The sequence below is a fragment of the Danio rerio genome, chromosome 15, assembly GCF_049306965.1.
Source record: "Danio rerio strain Tuebingen ecotype United States chromosome 15, GRCz12tu, whole genome shotgun sequence".
Taxonomy (NCBI): domain Eukaryota; kingdom Metazoa; phylum Chordata; class Actinopteri; order Cypriniformes; family Danionidae; genus Danio; species Danio rerio.
Window position 1 is genome coordinate 29,317,458 of NC_133190.1, and position 25,896 is coordinate 29,343,353.

At 36.7% G+C, this 25,896-nt stretch overlaps 1 protein-coding gene across 2 annotated transcripts in view; it reads right to left on the bottom strand.

Annotated features, from left to right (window-relative positions):
* pitpnm3 (PITPNM family member 3) overlaps positions 1–24,063 on the bottom strand; it is a 168,663-nt gene extending 144,600 nt beyond the window's left edge. For both annotated transcript variants that reach the window (XM_073923775.1, XM_005157661.6), the window contains exon 1: positions 23,835–24,063. In XM_073923775.1, coding sequence (XP_073779876.1) covers positions 23,835–23,859 — 25 coding nt within the window. In that variant the 5' untranslated portion in view covers positions 23,860–24,063. The remainder of the gene's footprint in view (positions 1–23,834) is intronic.
* Between the last annotated feature and the right edge of the window lie 1,833 nt (positions 24,064–25,896).

A 25,896-nucleotide genomic window follows, 5' to 3' on the forward strand; every position in this document is an offset into this window, starting at 1 on the left:
TAGCCAATCAAATAGAGAAGGATTGTGCTAGCAACAACAAACGGATGTTTAAATGTGTACCTTCAATGCAACATCTGTCACTTGGATAAAAGCACTGGTCATATGCACAAATGATAAATTATCTGGCATTGGTCTAAAATTAAAGGTGCAACATGTACTATGTTTTCATTAAAATATCCCCCAGAAAATCACTAGAACAGTGTTATACATTTGCTGACATATGTATTTACATTATCCCAAGCGTAAAGAAGAATGTTTAAATCCAGAGAAATAATCTGCTTAGTCTCACGCAACGTCATGCTAATAATGTCATACACCCTTGATTTCCAGTTTGGTTTTGTAGAGAACAGGGGAAAACCAAATATGCTTTAATATGTTTACACTGCACAAAGAAGCATTATAACAGAACCCTTAAATGTATTTAGAATGATTAAACAGCGATGCTGCTTTACCACGTGATCACAACTGGAAGAACCGGTTCAGATGAAACAGAAAAGTTCAGATGCCTCGTCACGCTAGTCTCTCATCAGCAATTTTGCTTGTGCGGCTTTTAGCCTTATTTTGCTCGATAGCAGGATAATAAATTGAAGAATGCTTTAATGATACTTTACCTCATCCGTAAACATGATTTCTGCAGGAAATTCCACACTCAATCACCACATCATTAAGCTACACCTTCATTTGTTGTGAATACTAGCCCTCTAGCAGTGAAAACTACATAGCGTGCCTTTAACTGCCCCACCAAGAAAAAAATTCTTGCGTTTCTCCTAATGTCACTAGGTCACACACTAGGTGCATTTTTATACACACCTCATAATTTCTAAAATATCAACCTCAATCAAATAATTGATATGTCAGTTTATGGCAAAAGTACAGAAATTAACTATGAGAAATCAGATTATATGAAGTGTAAGACCAACTTACTTAAAAATATATTCAAATAAAAAAAAAATGTGAACACTAAATGATCTTTATTTTTCAAGTATGCCATTAAATATTTCAGACTCTCGTTTAACATATTTTCTTGTTTCTTGTTAACATCGTTTTTCTGTGTGTGTAGACCATTATTTAAAACAGTCATTCTTTAAATGACTTTAACAGTCATCATCTAAAACAGTCAAAATATGCTACCATTTGGTAGAGCAGGCAGTTAGGATAAAAATTATCATCAAAAAAAGAATCACAACTCAATTAAAAATATGATAAAATATTTCATGCATGTTCAATTCATCACAGATACATTGTCTTGAATGATAAAATGTTTCAGAATAAAACAAAACAAATAGCACTCAATCAGTGATTTTATTAACTCTTGTGTGCTGTTGGGGATGTTTTCATCCATTCTGGTGTAATTTCGAGACTTAATTTTGGCCATAACTTTCTACACTTCAGCAATGAAAATGATTTGTGGTGACAAATCTTATTTTGACACATATTTTGAGAAAATGCTACAATTTTTCATAAACTCAACAATACACACTGAGCAAATGTACTACCCATTTGTTATGTTAGTGGCAGTTTCTGCCCCATTGACTATTATAATGACTTTTTTGATAGCAAAACCATGACACCATATTATTATGTATTCTTCATTATTGGTTTTCCATGTTGAAAAGAGGTAAAAAATTGTCATTTCTGCTGTTGAATATCAGTTGCAGTGCAAAAAAGCTTAGTTTCTGGCTTTTGAGTTTTATGGAGTATAGTCTGTGTGTGTGTGTGTGTGTGTGTGTGTGTGTGTGTGTGTGTGTGTGTGTGTGTGTGTGTGTGTGTGTGTGTGTGTGTGTGTGTGTGTGTGTGTGTGTGTTTGTGTGTGTGTGTGTGTGTGTGTGTGTGTGTGTGTGTGTGTGCGCGTGCGTTTGTGAGAGAGACCTTTGCGCACTTATATTGATATATCTGAGAAAATCAAAATGTGCATCTCAGCTCTCAGAACATGGTAAACATAGTTGCATTTATGTACACAGACCATAATCTGCTGTTGTACTCCATAGGACTCCATATGAAAGCCAGACATTTTTTGCACAGGCCTATCTAAAGGGTCGATCGAGCAAACCGATGATCAACAGTAAAAAATTGTTCCTCTTTCCAACAGGACAACCACCAACAATCGAGAATGCATGATAATTTGGTGTCAGGGCTTTTTTTCAAAAAGGTTTTTATAATGGAGGTCAATGAGACAAAAAAACGTCACAAACATAACAAAAGGATAGTCAATTTGAACAATGCACACATTACTCAGAGGAATAATCTCATTCTCCAAAGAAAGCACGCACTTGCAGCATATGCGGCTTGTGGCTTGTAAACACCTCAGTTTGGCAGCTCAAAGCAGCACTGCACATGCTGTGAAACAGCACATATGCCACAGTAACACACACACACACAAAAACGGGTGTGATAAATAACTTAGCATTACGAAGCAGAACTGTTAAATGACAAGTTTAAAAGGCCACAACGCAAAAGCTGATCATGCCAGACAATGCGACAACAGACAAAGGCAGCATTTCCAAGTAAAGCCTACTCAGCAAGATTGTCGTTTGACAAATCTTGGGTAAAAGCCAAAAAACAATGTGCGACTTTAATGATATTGGGATATTGAATATGACTGGCAACGCTGACAGTGAGATATTCTTGACGATTTTTCCTTACACAGCAAAAAAATGTGGCCAAAATCAAACTGTGTGGCTTAGAGAAGGGTCGAGACCTCCAGACCAAGTTGAATGGAAACTGTGTGGTTGCTTATACTTCAGCAGACGACTTGCAATGTAAGTGTAAAAGCACTGCGGCAGGGGAGAATACAGTGGGCAAATATCATAAAGGGTCAGAACATCAAGAGGGGATTGAGAATAAACTGCAGGGAACAAAAGCCACTTGACTGGGTTAGTGGAGAGTCTCCTCCTGCTCCCGTCAAGCGCAGCCGAGGATTGAAGGAGACGATGCTGCAAATGCATGAGGCATAAAAGCCCGCTTGGATGGATCTTAATTGTACCTTTACATAACCGAGGAAATGCAAACAGAATGTCGAGATGTTCTGATAACAAGACAGTGCTGTCGTATCGCTTCCGCATTGTGATCAGTTTTTGACATCTCATCTCGATGAGGTGAGGCTGTTCAACCAAGTGTGAATGACATGTGGGCATGTGGAAAAAGGTGCTCTCTGAAGTGATGGGAATTAAGTTCCAATTAAGATGCAAAGTCATTAGCATATCCTATTCATTTATAATCTTATGATTGTGTAAAATTAATGAGCACTGAACAGTAATATAATAAATGAACGAATGAATGAATGAATGAATGAATGAATGAATGAATGAATGAATGAATGAATGAATGAATGAATGAACGAACAACTAAATTAAAAACAGTGACAGATAAACAAAATTAAATAAACAAATAAAAAAACTAATTACAGGTAACAACAATCAATTAATCATTAATGAATAAACTAAAGTATAAACTTTATAACAAAATATTTTATTTTTGTAATAAAATATATAAAGGCTGGAAATTTTCTTGTCAATGAGGGACAACAGTATATAATATATATACATTTTTTATTTATATCCTGCCAGTTTAATGAAAGCAAATTAAATTAATGAAAGCAAATTAAATTCTATTCAGTTTTATTTACACCCTCTTGCCTGAACTTGCCGCGGGTGAGATGGAATAAATGAAAGGACATCAGCAGCGAGGAGAAATCAGATGCTCAAGACAAAATCTTTAAAATAACGACATAATAAAAATGCAGCAAATATATGACAGACGTTAGTGATACAACAACAGTGGATCGTTAATTAAATCCTTATTTTCCACAGAGTGAAACATCATCCACCAGCAAGAAAGTTGTAAAAAACGGGCACAAACTAAACATATATACACTTTATATTTTTAAAACGAATTTCGTTGGTATAATTTGTATCTTAATTTTAATGTATTTTTGTTGGTCAGTTGTCTACAAAGTAAACAGAAACGATGAATAACATACGAGTTAAAGCGCTTTAAAACAAGTCCACAATATGCTTCAGCGCCAAAACAACCCATTAAATTGTATTCAATTTTTTAATTTTATTAGTTTAATCACTCAGTTGGAATGAGCCAGAACTGTCTTTACAAACTATTCGCAGCACTGAAAGATTACCTCAAAAGTATGAACTCAGTCTGAAGGATGAGAGAACTCAGAAACTCGAATGGAGATGCCGTGATGCGCAATTTTTAAAATGAGAGTCTGCATAGGCCTATTTGTGCCAGTCTGTTAGAAAAAAAATTTGTTAAAACACCCGCGGATATAATGCATCTGTGCATGACAGGGTTTATGCATCCCGCAATATGCAATGTCAAGAGAGTTACTCCATAAAGTAAAGAAAACTGCACAAACTTGATTATGTAAGTCGTGGACGCATCTCATAGCGCAAAGCATAACTTAACATTTAAATGTCCATGTTTAGTCAGTCATCGATAAGGTCTATCAATTAAAGGATTATCGACAATTATTTGATCAAGTAATCATTAGCATCCCAAAATAAAATACATTAAAGGGAATTTCACCCTAAATTCACCATACTCACCATTAAAAGGATAGATCATCCAAAACTGAACATTCTGTCAAACATTTTGAACAATATACAATAACTTGTAGGGTAATGATTTTGGTTGTTGAAAAACAGCATGACGATTAAGATTGTTCATTTGTTAATTATTTTTATTTATATTGTCATACAGCTAAAACATTTGACAAAATGTATTAAATCAGTTGCACAAAGGGATTGACATGCTGAAAAGCCTTTAACATTGATAGATATGCAGATTTATCATTTATCATGATAATTATCAATATCGACTGATATGATTAAAATTGTAGTGATAATTTTTTTGCAATATCGACCAACCATTAAACTAAGAATAGTGACAGATAAATAAATAAATAAATAAATAAATAATCATAAAAGACAACAATATTTACTCAATCAAATAACTAAAGTTAGGAAATGCTAAATAAAACCAAATCAACTACAGACAATAAAATAAATAAATTGTCATGAATAAAGACAAATAGATAGATAGACAACTCTTTGTGTCATTCATTCATTATTAATCATTTTTGCATGTATGAATTATATGCATTCTATGAAAAAAAGAGAATAAATTAATTAATCACTCTAAATACTTCTTTGTAACGAAGTGCAAAATATAAATCACCAGTCATCCTATATAATAAGGCACACAGTATCATCACTTGTGCATAAATGACATGTTTTAATTCGTTTTTATTATCTTATTTATGCATAAATTCCTTATGTACCCAAAAATAGCTGTTCATAAATCACCACCAAAAACAACGTTCGAGAATCACTTTAATAATGAAGAGGTTTATTTAAAGCTGATGTCTCAAAAACCACCTGTTCTCTACACGATCATTCACAACACTAAAACCTTTTATATAATTAAAATGACCAACTACAGCCTCTAGTTAATCTATACTGTACATATCATACAATTATCACATCAAACTAACAATGAAAAATCAGAGACATTATTCGCCAGTAAACAGACACAAAGCCAGACTGCAGTACTACAGACGGTCATAAAAGGCTGTCATTCTCCCTCTCTCTCTTTCTCTCTCTCTCTCTCTCTCTCTCTCAGGACCACAGGGTAGCAGTGAGTCTGTCACTGCCTCTCATGCAGGGCTATTTTTAGCTCTGCCCAAATCATTGTGAGAGTTCGCCAGAAACACAATCATTACAGGGGGACCTGAAATCTGCCCTGAATTGTTCCGTTTGTAATGAGGTGTCAGGTAGCTTCCAAGCATTTTATTCACAGCTCTAGAGCAAGAAGAAAATGGGACTGAGACATTAGAGTTTTCTCATTTCAGGAGAGAAACGAAACAAGATTTTTCTCTGTCTCTACCTGTTGATACACATATATTCGAGAAAGCTCGGAATGTTCTAAATGACTGACCCGCCCAAAAGCAACCTGTCATTGCTTGCCATAGTTTCACAATTTCCAATGAAGAGAATTGAAAGCACCAAAAAGCTAATTTTACTAACATTTGCATTACAAACCAACATGCTTGTTTGCTTTATTTGTGGCTTTGCTGCAGTGTGGTAAGCATCATTATCATGACACAGTGGCTCACAGGTATTAATCTACTACTCAATTAAAAGGGTTAGTTCACCCCAAAATGAAAGTCAAGCATTTTGTGTTGCACAAGAACCAATATGGTTTGCTCCTCCATGTCACATCAGCAAAACCAATGAGGTGTGTATTGTTTAAGTTAAATTTGATTTGAAATATACACATTTCTTATGGATTTAGAAAAATACAAGTTTTGGGGGGGTTAGCTTACCCATACGAATGACATAAGTAATGTCAATATAGTAAGGAACTGTTGCAACTAATAAAACTTTAGTTTAAGTACCAATTCTCATTATTATGCACTGGCTAATTACCTGCCTATTATTAAGATATTGGTTGTTTAGTAGTACTTTAAAAGTATGATTTTATTCTACAACCCTAATCCTACTAAATACTATATTTCAACTTTTAACTTATTACCAATTAAGGTCACACTTTATTTTGATGGTGTATTAATTTAATTTAAGCTGAATTTAAGTTACATTGCATCTACATGCCAACTAATTCTCATTAGATTATAAGTAGACTGTTAGGTTAAGGTTAGGGTAAGTGTATGGTGGCGTACTTGAAAAGTTTCTAATAGTCAGCTAAATGTCTGTTGAAGGAGCAGTAATTAATTAATAAGCGAAATTAATTCATTCTGTTATCAATTACCCTATATTTTTCCTATTCACAGAGACTTCCATCCAAAAATCTTTACAGAAGAACCTATGGGAGTAAGCTATGTATTGTTGCTATTAGAATGCCAAATTCTTTTAAATTGGAAAAAAAATCAAAAGTCTAAAAAATACAAACCATTAAGTCAACACTCTGATGAATGGGAGTTAAGGGTAATTTATACTTCTGCAACAACCACATGCGTATGGTCCACTGCAGCCTTCGCATGGTCGCATAGCCCTTGCCGTGGCTGACACTCTTTAAAAATTTCACTACACATAGCAACGTGTAGCGGAAGCTCTGTGATTGGTCAGCTTGGTAGCTGTGATCAGTGTGGGCAGGACCGAGAGCCGAACCCTGTTGGAGTGAGTGTTTACAAGTGTCAAGTCCCGTGAAGGAGCTCTAGATGGAAACTGTTGTTTTGTGTTTACCTTATGATTAAAGTTGTTGCACGGCTGCTGGTTCTCGTCTCTGAATGAGGAAGTTTTAGCTACTTGTTCATTAAGGTAGCTGTCAGAAAAAACAAAACAGCGGCAAAGAAACTTGACACAGAGGAACATAAAAAACCTATTGCCAGCTAGTGTTTGGAAAGTGTTTTTGCAGTGCAACACAAATAGCTTGCAGAAGTATAAATGCATGGCTACGTGAAAGGAAGGCGCCGTGCATGAGTCACACAGCGCAGAAGTAAAATTCAGCCTTTAGGCAAAAAATATATTAGCCATGTCAATGAAGTCTTTTAAACTATTTTTACTATTTCTCTGAAACTTTCATTCATACTACAAGATCCATAAAACACTCAATTAATGAGTTTGCTGCTTGTTCAAACTACTTATTTAAAATGAGCTGAAACAACACAATTCTTGGCATTTTTTGCAGACAACTTTGAATTGTTTTGTGTTCAATCCACTTAAATTCGTTAAATTAACTTAATCATTTTGTGTTGGGACAACATAAATTGAATTTTGCAGAACCCTGCATATTTTTAAAGTACAATTTAGATGTTAGGATGTTTTAGATTCAATCAGAGGGTTCTCTGACCCTCCATAGATAGCAGGGGTTCACAGATGTTCAAAGTCCAGAAAAAAAAAAACATTGTCAAAACAACTTATCAATTAAAAACTCAGTTAAACAACTTGGTTCATCAGTGTCTTCTGAATTAGATCAGGGTGCACGTTTACTACACACAATATAATGATTGAGTGTTGCAAAATACACCTTAAAAGGACGGTTTTTTCTGCACACATAAGTGTTCTTGATGCTTTGTGTGAATACAGTTGATCCACTAAAATCAAATGGAATGTTTTGACAACATTTTTGGGTTTCTTTTCTGGACCCTAAACATTGTATGACCCTTCTTATCTATGGAGGATGAGTGAGCTCTTCAATTTAATCTAAAATATCTTCAATAAATTTTCAGAAGATGAACAAAGGTCTCAGAGGATTGGAATGGCATGAGGGTGAGTAATTAATCAATAACAGAATGCTCAATTTTAAATGAGCTAAATATTTTGGATGGTGCGCATGTTTGTGTTTGTCTAAAATGTGCCACTTATTCAAAATCCAGATAAAGAGCATTTCAAGAGCTCACACTTAGCTGATGATTGATTATAAAGCTTGTTTGGCATGCTGTCCCAAGAGAGGGCCCTGAGCTCATAAGATCCTCAAAGCCCCGAGCTCCCTCCCATTGCAAGGCGAGAGGGGAGTTTGAGCTCAGGTAGATCTCGAGAACTCTCCTGCTGTGGTAACTAATGACAGATAGGAATTTCTCTTAAGAGATAACTACTTACTACGTGCATTTCTATGGTGTCGATTTGGATTAGTCAATGAACTTAAGTTGCATGTTTTGGGACAGTGGGAGGAAACCGGGGGGCCCGGTGAAAACCCACGAGAGCACAAAAAGAACATGCAAACTCAGCACAGAAACGTCGGCAGGCTTGGTAATGACTGGAACCAAAGACGTTCTAGCTGTGAGGCAACAGTGCTAACCACTGGGCCACTGTGCCACTGTGCCACCCATCTAGGAAAGGAGGAGGAAAGGGGGGGGGGTTATTCAAAACGAAGATGACTGTAGTATAAAACCTAGGGCATTTATAGTGGCTCAGGATTCATCTGATTGGTGAACCAAAAATTGGATAATGCTGGGCCAGTTGCAAGCAATCATAAGCATGTGATCCTCTCAAAATTAATTTATAAATAAACTTCACTTATATTTAACAATCCATTGTAACAAAGTACAAAAAACCTGACTCTATAGTTTTGAACAGTATATATAAGTTCAGTACATAAAAACCATCTACTCTAGATTGTCTCTAAATCTAGCTTTCTGATGAATGTGGCTTTTCAAACCGCAAAAACTGCAGGCACTTTGACAAAACTGCTTATACAGTACTACTCTTCTTTGAATAATAGCGTCTGCAAAATGCATTAATGTACCATAACACAATATTTATTTGTGCCGGTTCTGGTTACAATAGCAGAATCAACAAACAACTGAATAGTAAAGAGATTAAAAAATATATATATATATATAGAAAATGATGTCGCAAAGTTTCATGCCACACACCACCGCAGGTCTCACAGTTTGAAAGCTGAAAACGGATCCAGAAGATGCTTGACTTATTATGCTTGGCTTAGATACATTAATTCATGAGTTTTCATCAAGTAGAAACGTCCTTGATGCTTTTAACGGGAATAACAGTCATTTCGCACTATACTGCGTGGGTGAAGCAAATGCTGAATTATTGGCTCGGTGGTTAAAAATAGAATTTCATTTTCTCAGTGGCAGAAAAAAACAAGCAGGACACAAAATACATGTGAAACACGAAGCAAAGGCGCTGTTTGTTAAGAGATAATACTAGATCATCTTGAAGTCTGACTGCCACAGATATAGAAAGCTCTATTTACTGAAATACCATTACACAGTGTCACAATCCCTTCAATCAAAATCCCAAAGAACACAAAATGTTTCTCATTCGAATGCACTGTATAGCACAAGGAAACCGCCTTGACTGAGGTGTGCGTTAATTGGTTTGTCAAAAACAAGCCAATATTGCAATTCAGGCTTGCTACTGTGAACAACGCAATCAATATTCCTCATTTTTATTCCCAACCAAAGCTTTTGACAACTCGTTTAGAAATACTACTTGCTTAATTGCAAGTAAAATCATTTCCTAAATGGCAGAGTTTAAATATACACCACTGGAGTATTAACCATGACCTCGATATGTAAATTAAACATGCAACAGTGCATTACCATAACTATTTAATGCCAAGAAACATCTACATCTACAGTGCCTTTCAACCCAATTCAACAGAGACCTTTACCAATATGAATTCCTGCAGTATTCATGTTTCTAAGCAATGCATTTGCTAGACTTCTTTTTCCAGTGAGCCTTCTTTTTTCCCCCGCAAGAACGGCAGCACAGATTGGTTGCGCACACAATGAAACGAGATTTGTGCAGTAGGAAATCAAACCTCTTTGAAGCTTTGAGATCATGCAGAGCTGGACTTATAGACAAACATGGCATGAGGGTTTGACTCACTGAAACGGCTCTGAATTCAGGTTGGTGTGGAGTGATGCACTCCAGGGCTCTTCTGCTGAGCAAATGTTCTCTGTGAAAAATTGGAGAAAACTTACTGTTTTTATCCACAGCTCCTTCTAAATGCCTGAATAACCAAACAATTGCTATGTAATTGACTGTAATTAGTTACAAATCACAGATTTAAAAATGACAAATTAGGAAAGAAATGTGGCTCAGTGGTTAGCACTGTTGCCTCAAAGCAGAAAAATGGCTAATTCGAGTCCCAGCTTGGTCAGTGTGTCATTGTGTCATGTTCTTCCCGTGTTCACATGGGTTTCCTCCGGGTGCTTTGGTTTCCCCCATAGTCCTAAGACATGCACTTTAAGTGAACTAGATGAACTAAATTGGCTACGTATGTGTGTGAATTAGAGTGTATGGGTATTTTCTAGTACTAGGTTGCAGCTGGAAGAGCATCCACTGCGTCAAACATATGCTGGATAAGTTGGAGGTTCACTCCGCTGTGGCAACCCCTGATATATAAGGGACTAAGCCGAAGGAAAATAAAGGAACTAATGAATGAATGGAATGGAATTTGAGTCTGACTACTTTTGGATTGCATTTAAATAACTTTTGCAGTAAACCTAATTTGATTTCACACTTTATTGAAGTAAGATAATCTCGTATTATTTTGACAGATTCTATTGTTTATCATTAACAAGAGCAGTTCAATGTATGGACTATTAATACTTTTAAATTAGCTGATGGTGTTGGCGCCAATAGCCTTGTGGTTGAGTGCACTGACATATAGCACCATGGTGCTCACGGCGACCCAAGTTCGATTCCTGGCTCCTTGGTTGACCCTTCCCCTCTCTGTTCTCCCAATACTTTCCTGTCTGTAATCTTAGGATTTTAATTAGAGCTGAACAATATATCGTTTGAGCATTAATATCACAATGCGTGTATTTGCAATAATCACATCCAGGATTTAATTACAATATACAATTATTTATACAATGATGACCAAGTTAGTTTAAGTTTAATCATTTATTATTTTAATATGATTACTGTTAGGCCAGATAACCATAAAGCACTGCTTATTGAACCTTTGTTTTTCCTCTGTTGTATTTATATATGGTAAAATTTTTCTAGATTTTATGCAAGTGGATGGCATGAGAAAAGACTTGATCACCCTAGTCGATCTAAATCAGGGGTCTCAAGCTGCTGCCCCATGGGCCGTCTAAAGCTCTATTTTTGTATACAATCAAGGGTCATTTGATTATAATCAGCTTTATACCATATATACTGTATGCATATACTTTTCTCCTCTTTGTTGTAGTTTTACAAAAAAAAAATTACATTGAGAAGAACAATTGCCAGTGAAGTTAATAAATTACACAAACTGCTTTCTGCTGTCTTACACTATCTGTTAAACGTATAGTTAAGCAACAATTGATCGGGACATAATAATAATTATAATTATGCCTATTATTAAATTGTAGTATTTTCATAGCAATTTAAACTACCCCTTCAATATTTACAACAAGACACAAAAAGGAGCTTTGATATTATGGGGAAGAATGTCTGAGTGCATCAATTACATCAGGTTTCCACTTTTTTATGTGCTAGAATGTTCAAACGGCCCTCCTATGAATAGTCAGTCACTGATATGGCCTCCTGGCAATTAAGAGTTTGAGACCCCTGATTTAAATGAATAAAATCTTTCCAAATAGAGCTATTCAAGTCATCTGGTAAAACTATAATCATATCACAACATATATCATAGCAAAACAAAACATCGCAGTGTCAGATTTTTCCAATTTTGCGCAATTTGAATGCATTTTCTTAAAATGAAGCAAATAATAACATTACATGGACAATACACTTTCAAATAATAGTTCCATAGTTTACCCAAAAATTTTAATTTACTGTTATTTGCTCACCCTTAAGCCAGATAATTTTTTATTTTTTTTTAAAATGCAACTTATCAACTATTGACATTTTAATAATTAAAAACAACGTATAGGAAAAACTAATTGCATACCCATGGCTCCTGGCAATACAATGAGTGAATAAGCATGGTGTGGAGCGTGAGCTAAACAAACAGTGACTATAAAGTATAAGATGATTTCAGGAGTGTGTTTAAAATCTGCCATTTTTAACCACTTAAATGTACAGATGTATTATTTTTAAGAAAAATAAATGACTTATTTGTTCAGTATTGAATAATTGCAAATATTTAAGTCAACTTTACAGCATTACAGCAAAAATTTGAAGAGGTGAGATTTTTTTCAAATCTCTTAGGGGCAAAAGCTGTAATATTTCTCTCTGTTATGTTAGTGTTAACAATATATGCCTCAGACAAGATGTAAAGCTAATCGATTGAAAAACTGGATGACTCTAAAGGCGGTTGTATGGTGTGCCGTTGCCATGACATTCAGCACTTTTTAGTCCACTGTGCAAGAATAAGCAATAGGCAGAATTGATTCATTGTTTCTCAAATTAAGATTCCCTTTAACTTATAATGTCAAATACCTTTTACATGGTATATGACAAGTAAAATACATAAACACGCATATATATACAGTATATAATAAAAATATAAACGTGTGCATTTTTTATTTATGTTTTATTTTTAGTTATACACGTACTATACTATACTTTATACTAGACTATACACTTGACTCTTCTATACTTTATACTTAGCTATACTATGTTTTATACTACACTATACTATACTTACTACTTAACTATACTAAACTATATACTAGACTAGACTATACTATACTGTACTATACTTTATGCCATTGTATCCACGCCGGTCCTACTCCACCCAACCCGCTCCGAGCTGGTATCGAAATGGCGACCTTCTGCATGGGAGTCTTCTTGTTTGATTCTTGCTCTAACAAGAAGGCTAAAGAGAATGGCCTCTAGCATCTGTCGCTACAGCACCTTTAGAGGTCAGAGGAGTGAGGTTTACCTGCACAGCACTTACTAGCTGGCCTCTGTTACACTATACTACATACTAGACTATGCTATACTTTATACTATATTTTATACTATACTATACTTTATACTAGACTATACTATACTATATACTTGACTATACTATACTTTATAATATACTATATACTAGACTATACTAGACTTTACTTTATACTAGACTATACTATATACTAGACAATACTATACTATATACTAGACTTTATTTTATACTAGACTACACTATATACTAGACTATACTATACCATATACTAGACTATACTATACTTGTCAGTGCTCTGCCACTTCAGTCTTGTTTATTCTTGTTTTGGTGGCAGAGTCCAGACACTGCTCTGGTCTTGTCATTTAAGTTTCACTTGTCTTCGTCTTGTATTGAATGTGTGGTCTCAAGTGAGCTCAAGCTGCATGTTCTTTTGCCTTTGTAGCATGCACACAATATCAGGCAGACTCAGGTCAAACGATCTCATCTTTGTGTCGCTTTGGACAAGTTGGTTTCGGTTTATGTTTGGCTCTGGGATCAAGCATCTATGCCGCATATGTGAGCACACAGTAGGGCTCCTTTCACTTATCATGTGCTTTTGTGTTTTGTTATATGTTCTCATTGGTGGAGTGTTCTCATCCTGTTTTGTGTGAGCCATAGCTTTTGTTTTTGTCTTATTGTGTCATGTGATATCCTATCTATTGTCTAGTCCCTCTCACCTTGTTATGCCACTATTACTTAATTCAGTTCACCTGTTTATTTTTTGATTTTGGTCCCTATTTGTTTTTGTCAGTGTGCTCTGTCCTGGGCTAGTGCATTGTCATCCTTTTTGCTAATCTGTCTGTCAGTCAAGCTGTCATCAAGTCAAGTCAAGCCAGTTTGTGCAGTTATTTTTTCCCTCACGGGGGTTGTTTAAGTTATTTTTCGTTTTCCTTTCTATAAAGAAATTCTTTTGTATGCAATTGGGGCCTCAATCCCTCTCCTTCTTTAAAACCCTGGTAATACTATACTATATACATATTTATATAAACTATACACTGTAAAAAACGCTGGGTTCCACACATTACCTTCACATTGTCCCAACACATATAAATTAAGTTAACTTAATTGTTTTTAAAAAAATTAAGTAGATTACACATAAAACAATCGAGTTGTCTCGAGGAAAAAACTTAAAAACTGTGTCATTTTAGCTCATTTTGATCAAATAGTTTGAACAAGCAGGAATTTTTTTTTAATGTATATACTCTCACCGAACACTTTATTAGGTACAGCTTAATAGTACCGGTTTGGACACCCTTTTGCTTTCAGAACTGCCGTAATCCTTCGTGGCATAGATTCAACAAGCTACTGGAAACATTCCTTTTGGTCCATATTGACATGATACTGATGATAGCATCACGCAGTTGCTGCAGATTTGTTGGCTGCACATCCATGATGCAAATCTCTTCCACCACATCCCAAAGGTGCTCTGTTGGATTGGATTCTGGTGACTGTGTAGGCCATTTGACTACAGTGAACTCATTGTCATGTTTAAGAAACCTTAATCTGAGATGATTCATGCTTTATGACAATAGCGCGTTGTCCTGCTGGAAGTACCCATCAGAAGAATGGTACACTGTGGTCAAACAGGGATGGACATGGCCAGCAACAATGCTCAGGTAGACTGTGGCATTGACATGATGTTCAACTGTTACTAAAGAAAAAGTGTGCTAAGAAAATATCCCCCCCACACCATTACACCACCACCACCTGCCTGAGATGCTGGTAAAGGCAGGATGGATTCACGCTTTCATGTTGTTGACGCCAAATTCTGACCCTACCATCTGAATGTCGAAGCAGAAATAAACACTCATCAGACCAGGCAACGTTTTTCCAATCTTTTATTGTCCTATTTTGGAGAGCCTGTGCAAATTGTAGCCTCAGTTTCCTGTTTTTAGCTGACAGAAGTGACACCCAGTGTGGCCTTCTGGATCACAGGACATTTTCTCTTTTTCCAACCATTCTCTGTAAACCCTAGGGATGATTGTGCGTTAAAATCCCAGTAGTTCAGCAGTTTCTTAAATACTCAGACAAGCCTGTCTAGCACCAACAACCATGCCACATTTAAAGGGTCACGAAACACCAAAACACATTTTTTGAGCTGTTGACAGTCGTATATGTGTCCCACACTGCTAAAAACACTATTAGGACACCTATATTTCACTAAAAAGTGTAAATTGGTTGTTTTTGCGTTATTTCAAGCAAATTCGTACTTCCTGTTTGAAACGAATTTTTGAAGCTGCGTCACGGTCATGACATAATAGTGTGTATTCCAGCGTGCAGACTGGGCGTCTGTGCCAGAGTGAGTCTTATTACGTCTTACAGTGTGCTGCATTAATGCATGAGTAAGGCTTGGGTCAAACCAATCAGCGCACTCTATTGTGCAACTTCATTAATATTCATTACTATCACCGTGTTTTCAGGACAGAGACGCCACGTTGTGTTGGCAAAACAAGCGTGAAGTGTTGCTTTTATAGTTTGCTACAGTTAAGTTTCGTTTTCATTTTCTCTCTGTGAGAGCTCAGACTCACGTGTGGATTAACAGTGTACGCGACGCGCGACAACAATAACTTACGTGTCTAAGGAGGATTATTGTTTACCTGAGAGCTGTTCTCATCTGCAAACGCTGGGATCTGGAATCGTTTGTAGTATTCTCTTCATAAAGACGCGGCTCTAGTTGCTGGTGATTGTCCTGTCTCTACAGATTTGGTAAGTGAGCGACCAGTGCTCTTTGTTTATTCAGTTTGTTCGTATCTAACAAACTATTGCACAGAGTGTAAACACGTTAGCACCACAACCAAACTTTAACCTCGTGTAGGGTTTTTACCGCATTTAGTGACCGGAATAACACGCGCGGCTTTCTGACACTACCTGTCGTGTGCATCTAAGTTTCTGGGAAATGCAGAGGGTTTTTTTTCTCTCATTCGCCGTGCGGTATAAAACATTGCATGAAAAATACACGCTTAGAGCAGCTCCTCGAATCAAATATCTCGTGTGTCGCGAGGGGCATGAATGAATTCCCTGAATGAAAGAGCCAAACTGCAGTTAAAGTCCACCATTTAATAATTTGGCTAATAATTCGACTACAGATGTCCATGTAGGTTAAACACCATCACATTCTCCTGTATGTATGTGTGTGTGTGTGTGTATTTTGACTCTGAAACTCGCGCGTGCCCAAATCGACACTCCCACACCCTCCCACTTTAGTTCCTCCGACACTCCCCCTAAACAGAGCTGGACACGCCCACTTTTCTGACTTTTTCCAAAGAAGAGGTGTGAAAACACCCTGCTGAAACGAGGGGGTTTCATGGCCCTTTAAAGTCACTTAAATCACCTTTCTTCCCTATTCTGATGCTTGGTTTAAACTGATTAGGCTCGGTTTGGCTGATTAGAATTTTGAATTAACGAGCAGTTATGTGTATCTAATAAAGTGGTAAGTGTATGCTGCTCCATATATTTTTTCTTTTTTTTCAGATTTGCATGTAAATTGTTGAGATTTAATCTACAGTTTAGAAACATAAAGCAGGTTAACCATTTTTAAATATTTATATGGCCAAATGAATCAATATAGAGTAATAGCTAAGACAAAATAAGCAAAGATCCTTTCTTTTTAACATAAAAAAATAAAGCCAACCAACGTTTCAGTGTTTGCTGAAGAGCTGCCTGTTGGAAAAATGTAAAAGAACTAATTTTACTCTAGTGACAACGAACATGTAAATTTCTGCTTGTTTAATACATATGCAATGCTAATAAGATTTACTCAACCCCTCCACTATCATATCTCATTCCCAGCACTGACTCAGTAAATGTGAATCTTATTAATGCTGTGGTAAATTAAGTAATCAAACCAAAGGAAATGTGTAAGATTATACATTCTCATTTACAAGGACAAACACTGACTGGCTACATGTCACAAAAAAATGGCTGCTTTGGAAACATACCCTAAGGAAACTCTACAACTATGGCAGCTTATTAGCATTCTGTCATTATTACAGCTATCCAACATATGGAAAAATGTTCTTTGTACATGAAAGAGTATATGGATGACATGCTGTCACACCAATATTCCAAAGAGCTTCACGTGCAAAACTCAGATGACATACTGTGAGCTCCACATCCCAGCAAACCACTTAAAGCTGCAGGAAACACTTATGAAACATGGCTTATGCACAGCTTACTGACAAGATAACTCAAAGGTGGTCTCTTTACAGCCTTTGTGACCCCTATAGAGTGATCAATAATTTATCATTTTTTTCCATTATCATAAAATCAATTCTAATTTAAAGAATACCATTTTGAGACACCTGCTTCACAAAAACAGATCTGCAAAATTGGAGACTGTTTGCTTCAGTCTTTGCTCCACCCAATCACAACCAATTCAATGTTTCTTTGGCTGCGTAAATGAGTTTCAAGAGTTCACACTTAGCTGATGATTGATAATAAAGCTAGTTTGGCGTGCTGTGCTGAGCTTATAAGATCCTCAAGACCCTGGGCTCCCTCCCGTTGCAAGGCGAGAAGAGAGTTTGAGCTAAGGTAGATCTCGATGACTCCCCCTCTTGCTTGTTGTAGCTAAGTGTCAGATATGGATGCTGAAAGGTGTACTCAGAGTTTACCTAAAGTATTTGGATTAATTGTTTAGAGTACTTGTTTTTGAAATGTGGGCGGAAACCCACGCGACCACGGGGAGAACGAGCAAACTCTCAGAAGTGCCGTCTGGTTTGGAAAGGAATTAAACCAGGGGCATTCTTGCTGTGAGGCAACAGCGCTAATCGCTGGCCACCGTGACCCCCGTTTGAAAGGAGGGAAAGTAGGGTTGGGTGGGGGGGTTTCTTCAAGACGAATATATTGAGATGAGAAAAGTCTGATTATTTATAGTGAGTTAAGGATCGTCTGATAGGATAATCTGTCATTAGCTAAAGTTGGAACAGCTGTAAACAATCATAAGCATGTGATCCTCTTGAAATTTGTTTATAAATAAACTTCACAAATAATGACCTAATTTTAATATTTGATTAGTTTTAGCCTCAGATATAATGTCAAATAATCACTGACTAGTTACTGGATGCATAATGGCACTTAAAAAACAGAAATTTCAGATGTTTCACAATCGTGATGTGATTGGAGGATTTCTACAGGATTTCCATGAGATGTGTGTATTGCATTATTTAACAGTCAACCTTCACGACAGCAAACCTGCTCTTATATAAGAATAAAGCCACATCATATTCACAACTGCGACAACAGAGTGGTGCAGAAATAACATCTCATCCTACACTGTGGGTTTCTTTCCAGATTCTCCTATGGGATTGTATAATAGGGGTTTTTATTTATCAACATAACTTCATGATACAGTGTAAATTGTAATTGCACAGAATAAGGCCCCAAATGTTTATTTCTAGAACTTATAAGAAAACAGAAAAGCATGTTTTGTTAGCATTTTTATTTATAACATATGTAATAGGGTGGCACGGTGGCTCAGTGGTTAGCTCTGTCACCTACAGCAGGTAAACCTCACTCCTCTGACCTCCCATGCAAAGAACTGCCGGTTCAATCCTAGCTCAGACCGGGTTGGGTGCAGTGGGACAGGTGAGTTACACTTTGGTTGCTTGTTCGGGACGGGAATGAGGTTTAGGGGTTTCAGTGTAACGGAGGCCAGCTAGTGAAGTGCTATGCAGGTAAACCTCACTCCTTTGACCTCAAAAGGTGCTCTAGCAACAGACACTAGGGTCCATGGTCTTAAGCCTCCTTGTTAGAGCAACTGACTCTAATGGAAAGAATTGCCGGTTTGATTCCAGCTCAGATCGGATTGGGTGTATTAGGACAGGTCAGTTAACTTGGGGGCTCGTCCGGGATAGAAGTAAGGTTTAGGGGGTGATTGTAACTGAGGCCAGCTAGTCAAGTGCTATGCAAGTAAACCTCACTCCTCTGACCTCAAAAGGTGCTCTGGCGACAGACACTAGGGTTCATGGTCTTTAGCCTCCTTGTTAGAACAAACGACTCCCATGCAAAGAATTGCCGGTTCGATCATAGCTCAGAGCGGGTTGGGTGCAGTAGGACCGGTGGGTTACAAGTATATTTAAAACAATCTTAGTTAACCAAGGTGCTGTACAAAAATTGCAAAAGAATACCAACAGATATTTCAACTATGACACTGTATTGGCTTTTTTTAATGGATAATGTACTGTAAAAAATTATAGATTTTTTGTTACTTTAACTTATTTTAAATAGGTAATCAGGTTTCAAAAAAAATATTTTAGTTGTACAAAGTGTAACTACATTTATTTATGGTGATTCGACAAAAAAAAATAATAGGTAGCAAGTTTTATTAAAGTGTGGCTGATTGTTCTATGACTTGGGTCCATTCATTCATCTATTTTCTTTTCCGCTTAGCCCCTTTATTAATCTGGGGCCCCTACAGAGGAATGTACCGCCAAATTATCCAGCATATGTTTTACGCAGTGAATGCCCTTCCAGCTGCAACCCATCACTTGGAAACATTCATACACACTAATTCACACACATACACTACGGACAATTTAGCTTACCTAATTTACCTATGTCACATGTCTTTAGACTTTTGGGGGAAACAGGAGCACCCGGAGGAAACCCACACGAACACGGGGAGAACATGCAAGCTCTAAAACAGAAACGCCTGCCCAGGCTAGAACCACCAACCAACTTGCTTTGAGGCAAATTTGCTATCCACTGCGCCACCGTGCAGCCCGACTTGGGTCCAGCTAATTCAAAAGTTCTATCAAACCTGTAATGCAGTCTAGATAGACAGAGAATGCAGAGAGCTTTAAATAGGCATGATGTGGTCTATATTGTAGCTCTCTTAAGCAGATGGGCAATGGTGTTTTGAACCAGTTGAAGTCTATTGATTGATAAGACAGGCAGCCTATAATAGAGTCAATTGCAGCAATCAAGCTGTGATGAAATAAAAGCATGAATTAAAATCTAATTCTATTTCTTTCCACTTAGAAAGGGTTTCACTTTGGCTAGTTTTTGAATGTGATAAAAACTGGACCTGACAAAGGAATTGATTTGTTTATTCAGCTTCAGGCCACTATCCAAAAAGAAAACCAAAATCATTGGCAGTGAATGAGCGATAGGTGATGAGAAAGCTTAAGTCAATAGAACTCAAATCAGGTTTTTTTCCTCGGTAAGTATATCCAACCAGAAAAATTAGAATTTTGGCATAAATCAGATGCATATAATGGTTAACCATGTTTTGATTCCAGGAGACAGGCATTGGTTGATTTATAGCAGGCCTGTCATAGTGCCTGAATGGTATGCAAAGCTGAGTGTCATCTTCATTGCAATGATATGACACCCATACCATATATACAATGAAATAAAAAAAGTGCCAAGCTTGAACCCTGAGGGACACCACATGTGACAGTATACATGTGTCTAATTAATGCTGCATACCAAAATTATTAAAGTGGTTAATTATTGTGACGTTATATTAACCACAGATGTTATTTTACACTTAAACCTAAAGCACCCATAAAAAAACCATGATGCAGCAAACGACAAATGAATTGCGTCTGTTTGGGTTTTGGCATCATACGTGCTAAACTCAACTTAGCTTTAATAAAAAGCAATTAAATGCTGGGTTTTCAGGAGTAAGTGTAAATTTCAGCATAGACTTTTTAAAATGCATCCAAGTGGTTTACACTCACTGGCCCCTTTTTTAGGTACACCTGTCCAACCGCTTGTTAACGCAAATTTCTAATAAGTTAATCACATGGCAGCAACTCAACGCATGTAGACATGTAGACATAGTCAAGATGATGCTACAGTTCAAACTGAGCATCAGAATGAGGAAGAAAGGTGATTTAAGTGACTTTGAATGTGCCATGGTTGTTGGTGCCAGACAGGCTGGTATGAGAATTTTTAGAAACTGCTGATCTACTGGGATTTTCACACACAACCATCTCTAGGGTTTACAGAGAATGGTCTGAAAAACAGAAAATATTGAGTGAGTGGCAGTTCTCTGGGTGCAAATGCCTTGTTAAAGCAAGAGGTCAGAGGACAATGGCCAGACTGGTTCCAGCTGATAGAAAGGCAACAGTAACTTGAGGCAGCTGGGCTACAGTAGCAGAAGGCCACACCGGGTGCCACCCCAGGAAACTGAGACTACAATTAACACAGGCTTACCAAAAATTGGACAAAAGAAGATTGGAAAGATGTTGCCTGCTCTGATGTGCCTCTATTTCTGCTGCGACATTGGGATGGCAGAGGCAGAATTTGGCATCAACAACATGAAAGCATAGATCCATCCGACGGTTCAGGCTGGTAGTGGTGGTGTGGGGGATATTTTCTTGGCACACTTTGGTGAGCAGCATGTCAACACTACAGCCTACTTCCAGTAGGATAACACACCATGTCATTAAGCGCTCACTGTACTCAAATGGCCTCCACAGTCACCAGATCTCAATCTAATAGAGCACTTTTAGGATGTGGTGGAATAGGTGATTCACAATATGGATGAGCAGCTGACAAATCTGCAACAATTGCATGATGCTATCATGTCAATATGGAGCAGAATGTCTGAGAAATATTTCCAGTACCTTGTTGAATCTATGCCACTAAGGATTAAAGCAATTTTAAAGGAAAAACGGGTCCAACCTGGTACTAGTAAATACACCTAATAAAGTGGCCAGTGTATACCAAGCTGTTATTTTAGACATTACATTTTTATGCCCCTAAACGTGACAATAACAAAATAATGTGGTTGATTGCTTTAATCTTGCAATATGCAATCTGGCTATATGCAAGACTCATTTCTGGGTTACTCCTTTAAGCATGGTAGCTGATTAAAATTGAAGCTGATTAAAATTAAATATATAAAGAATATCCTCCATCTGTATACCTCAGTCGCCAAAGTGAATCACACTATCAGAAAAACACAGCAGAACCACATTAATTGCTAACCTTCATTTCGAATCATAAAATGCAAAGGGTAAGCCTTCTCCCAGATCAATAATTTATCTGACATCTTGGACTGGATGTGATGCAATAAATAGATTAAAGTGGATGTATGCATTTTGAGATGCTCTGTACAGCCCTAGACTCAAAGCAATCATATCAGAGAGTCCTACAGGATGTGCAACTTGAAGACTTCGCCTCTCCCATCAGCCTCTTTCAACATTTAGGCTTTCTTGAATTGTATCAGGCATCTCTTTGATTAGTTCCTCTCACTGTGGCCAATCCACCTTTTCACAGGAACAGATTAGGTGCAACACTGAATGCATACAGACACACCTCTCTAAATCACTTGACATGTAAAGCATGCACTCTGAAGGGCTTATAGGTTTTTGAAGACCACATTTTGTCTGGTTTTAAGTTAATTTCATGCTACACTCTTCGTTCATTAAAGCAGACTAGTGGAGAAAAAAGCTGACTAATGGATCATCACCTTCCAGCTGAGCTGTAATTAAATTAGGTCAAAGATGTACTAAATGTACAGTCATAAGAAACCACCGTTTGGAAGGAAAAAAAGCAGTCAGATGAGACTTGAAATGGTCAGATGATAGCTTGAATTATAGGCTATGTGTTGTCACAAAAAACCTGAGGGAAAATATTACATGAAAGAATATGCACTTAACTCACATCTGGACACAGATTTCATTACAAGCTCATTTTTTGTTCATCTAAATTAAATAAAACATTAATATATCAGTTGCTAAATCTGGTAGCCTGAGGACTGATGACTGAAATACAAAATAAAGAACATTACAGAGTAATATCTGATGTTCGTTTATGTCATATATTAAAATTGTACAAAAAGAAACATAATTTTCATCTAATGTTGATTTTTCTACTGATCTGGTTCTTTAATATTCGATCTTCTAGCTGAGAAATCAGTAATGAACATCAAATATCTACTTACAAGTAACTTAGCAGAAATAAGTTTACAAATTTGTTCAATTTCAAGTCACTATCGCATCAAGTAGGCTAAATTAGAAACACTTTAAAGGTTGAAGTCTTGTATTAAAAAGCAAAACAGTGCAGGAATTATGACTGATTCTTCATGTAATGATCAGTAAATAAACATTGGTCAGGTTAAAAAAAAAAACTAAATCCTAATATTTTTGTATTAGGGGTCACTTGAATGCCTGAGAGTCTGGGTAGGGGGTCTGAGGCGGGTCAAATATGTTTGACATTTCCTGCCCTAGATCCATAAAGCATTTAACATCAGAAAACAAGACCACTTTGTATGAAGACGGGAAAAATCCCAACGTTTACGCCGCCTGTCAAAACCAAGACATAATCCGGCTGGTCATACGCAATGGAATGCACCCATGACGCCCCAAAAACGTTGTCTATGTAGTATGTAGGCAGCTGACTAGGTTTTTAAGACGTAGCCCTGGTTCATCGTGCATTCCAACAGATTGACGCGGAAAGTGAGGAGAGCGAACTGACTGTCCACTCGTTCTGCCGGCTGCAGGTCAATCCCGGAGATGTCACAGCACACACAGAAGGCACACACAGACGTCTCTTACCTTTCCCTCTGGTCTCTTTAGCCATCCTGCGTCTTTGCAGTTAGTTTGGACAGTACGCACGTCTCTTCTCTCTGTCCTTGTCTGCGCGCGGGAGAAGCGATTTAAAGTCTACGCGCGTTTCATGGCTGAAGATGCTGTGGAGATGACATGTGAATGTGGGAGTATCCATGAACGCGGAGAGAAATCCTCGTGTTGAAGTACGCGCGGACTTGGGGCTGTTTGTATGTGTGCAGACTTTGCTGTTGTCTTCTCCTGTTGAGCTCGAGATGTGATGTTCGACTGCCTCCAGTGGCTCTGCGCGAGCTGCAGTCAACTTGGAAAACGCCAAGCGTATTCATGCAGACTCCAGACCACCCGCTGTCATCTATTAGATACTTATTTATTCAGTTTTGTACTTAAAAATATTACACTAGCGCCTCCTTAAGGATATAAATGACATTTTATTGACAGGTAAAATCATTTTTGCAGTCCCAGAACTAAACACAAGTTAAAATAAAGTTGCCTATGATCATCATTGTATTAGTACTGTGTCAACTAGGGTGTGATTTTTAAAGTCAGAGAAGCTAACTAAGTAAACAAAACAGAAAAATACATTAAATCGATGACCGATTTGTTGATTTCACGCAAGACGTGCCATTTTGGAACGAAAACGAGGCCATCACTGTTTAACATTGCTCTGTTAATAAAACATGATAAATTGTAGTATGCTTTCAAGACATTAGCATTTCTACTTTACAATTCAATGTTTAATTCAATTAGTTTAATTATTTTTTATGTAGCCTATATCAGTATAATATTTAGAAAATGTGTGACATGTGTTACTATTGCAATACTATTTCTAGCTAAATCTTATTTCAGCAATTTTAAAAAATATATGCAATGATCATACTACCACACACAGACAATATATATATATATATATATATATATATATATATATATATATATATATATATATATATATATACAGTGCTCGGCGTATATAAGTATACCCCTGACAAATCTCTCATTTAAAATCATATTTTCTATTGGAAGCTTTAGAATATTATATTTGTGCATATACTGTAGATTAATCAGTAACAAAGCCAAATCTGGAGCTAATCTAGCAAAATACTTTACAATAAACATTTATTGGCTCAAATTTATGTTAGGGAAAATATTTTTTAAACAAAACCAAAAATATACAAAATGTTGTTGAAATTTTGTAGTTTGTAATTTTTTTCAATTTTTGGTTTGAATTTTATTGTATTATCTGAATCTTATTTTTTTCTAAATATGTTTGATGACATGTGTGTGTATATATATATATATATATATTCTTCTTCTTTTTTTTTGTATTCTCTGAATATGTCAGATATTCAAGACATTTAAACAATGAGGGACTGAAACCTCTGATTGTTATCCACTTTTGGACTTTGGGTCTGTCTGGAGAAACCGGTATTCAGAGAGCAAAGCCTCATCGTATTCGTCAACTTTGGATAATAAATCCCTAAGAAAACTTTTTCACACAACACACAAATTCCTGGCACATAAACAAAGTTTCTTAATTGATATATATTGTGCAGCCCTAAATTTTGTGTGTGAACTAAATATAGTCAGAGTTTTCTACTAACCTGTATAAGGTCAGAAGAATTTCCTATTTTTTATGAAAAAGGTAAGTTAACTGTAAGTATTGTTACACACATTATATTGTACAAATTATGCAATATTCGAACTTAAAAAAAAAAAACTCAAGATTTGTGTTGTTTTAGCCCATTTTAAACAAGTAGTTTGAACGAACAGCAACGTAATTTTTTGAGTGTATGTAAGAATATTACACACACTTTAACTAAGCATTTCAATATTACAATTGTAAATTGCAAATTAGACAGATGTTTTCTTTTACAGGGATTTTGTTGCAGTTTTGTTTTTTGTGACATGACATAATTTGTTCCCGACTCTGAAAAAAAGCCATAACTCCTGAGATCTCAGTCAAAACTGCTGCAAAAAGAACCCACAGGACAACGTTCAACAAGAGCTAAACAACCCTGACAGACAGTTGCCTTAAAAATCCCTAAAGTGC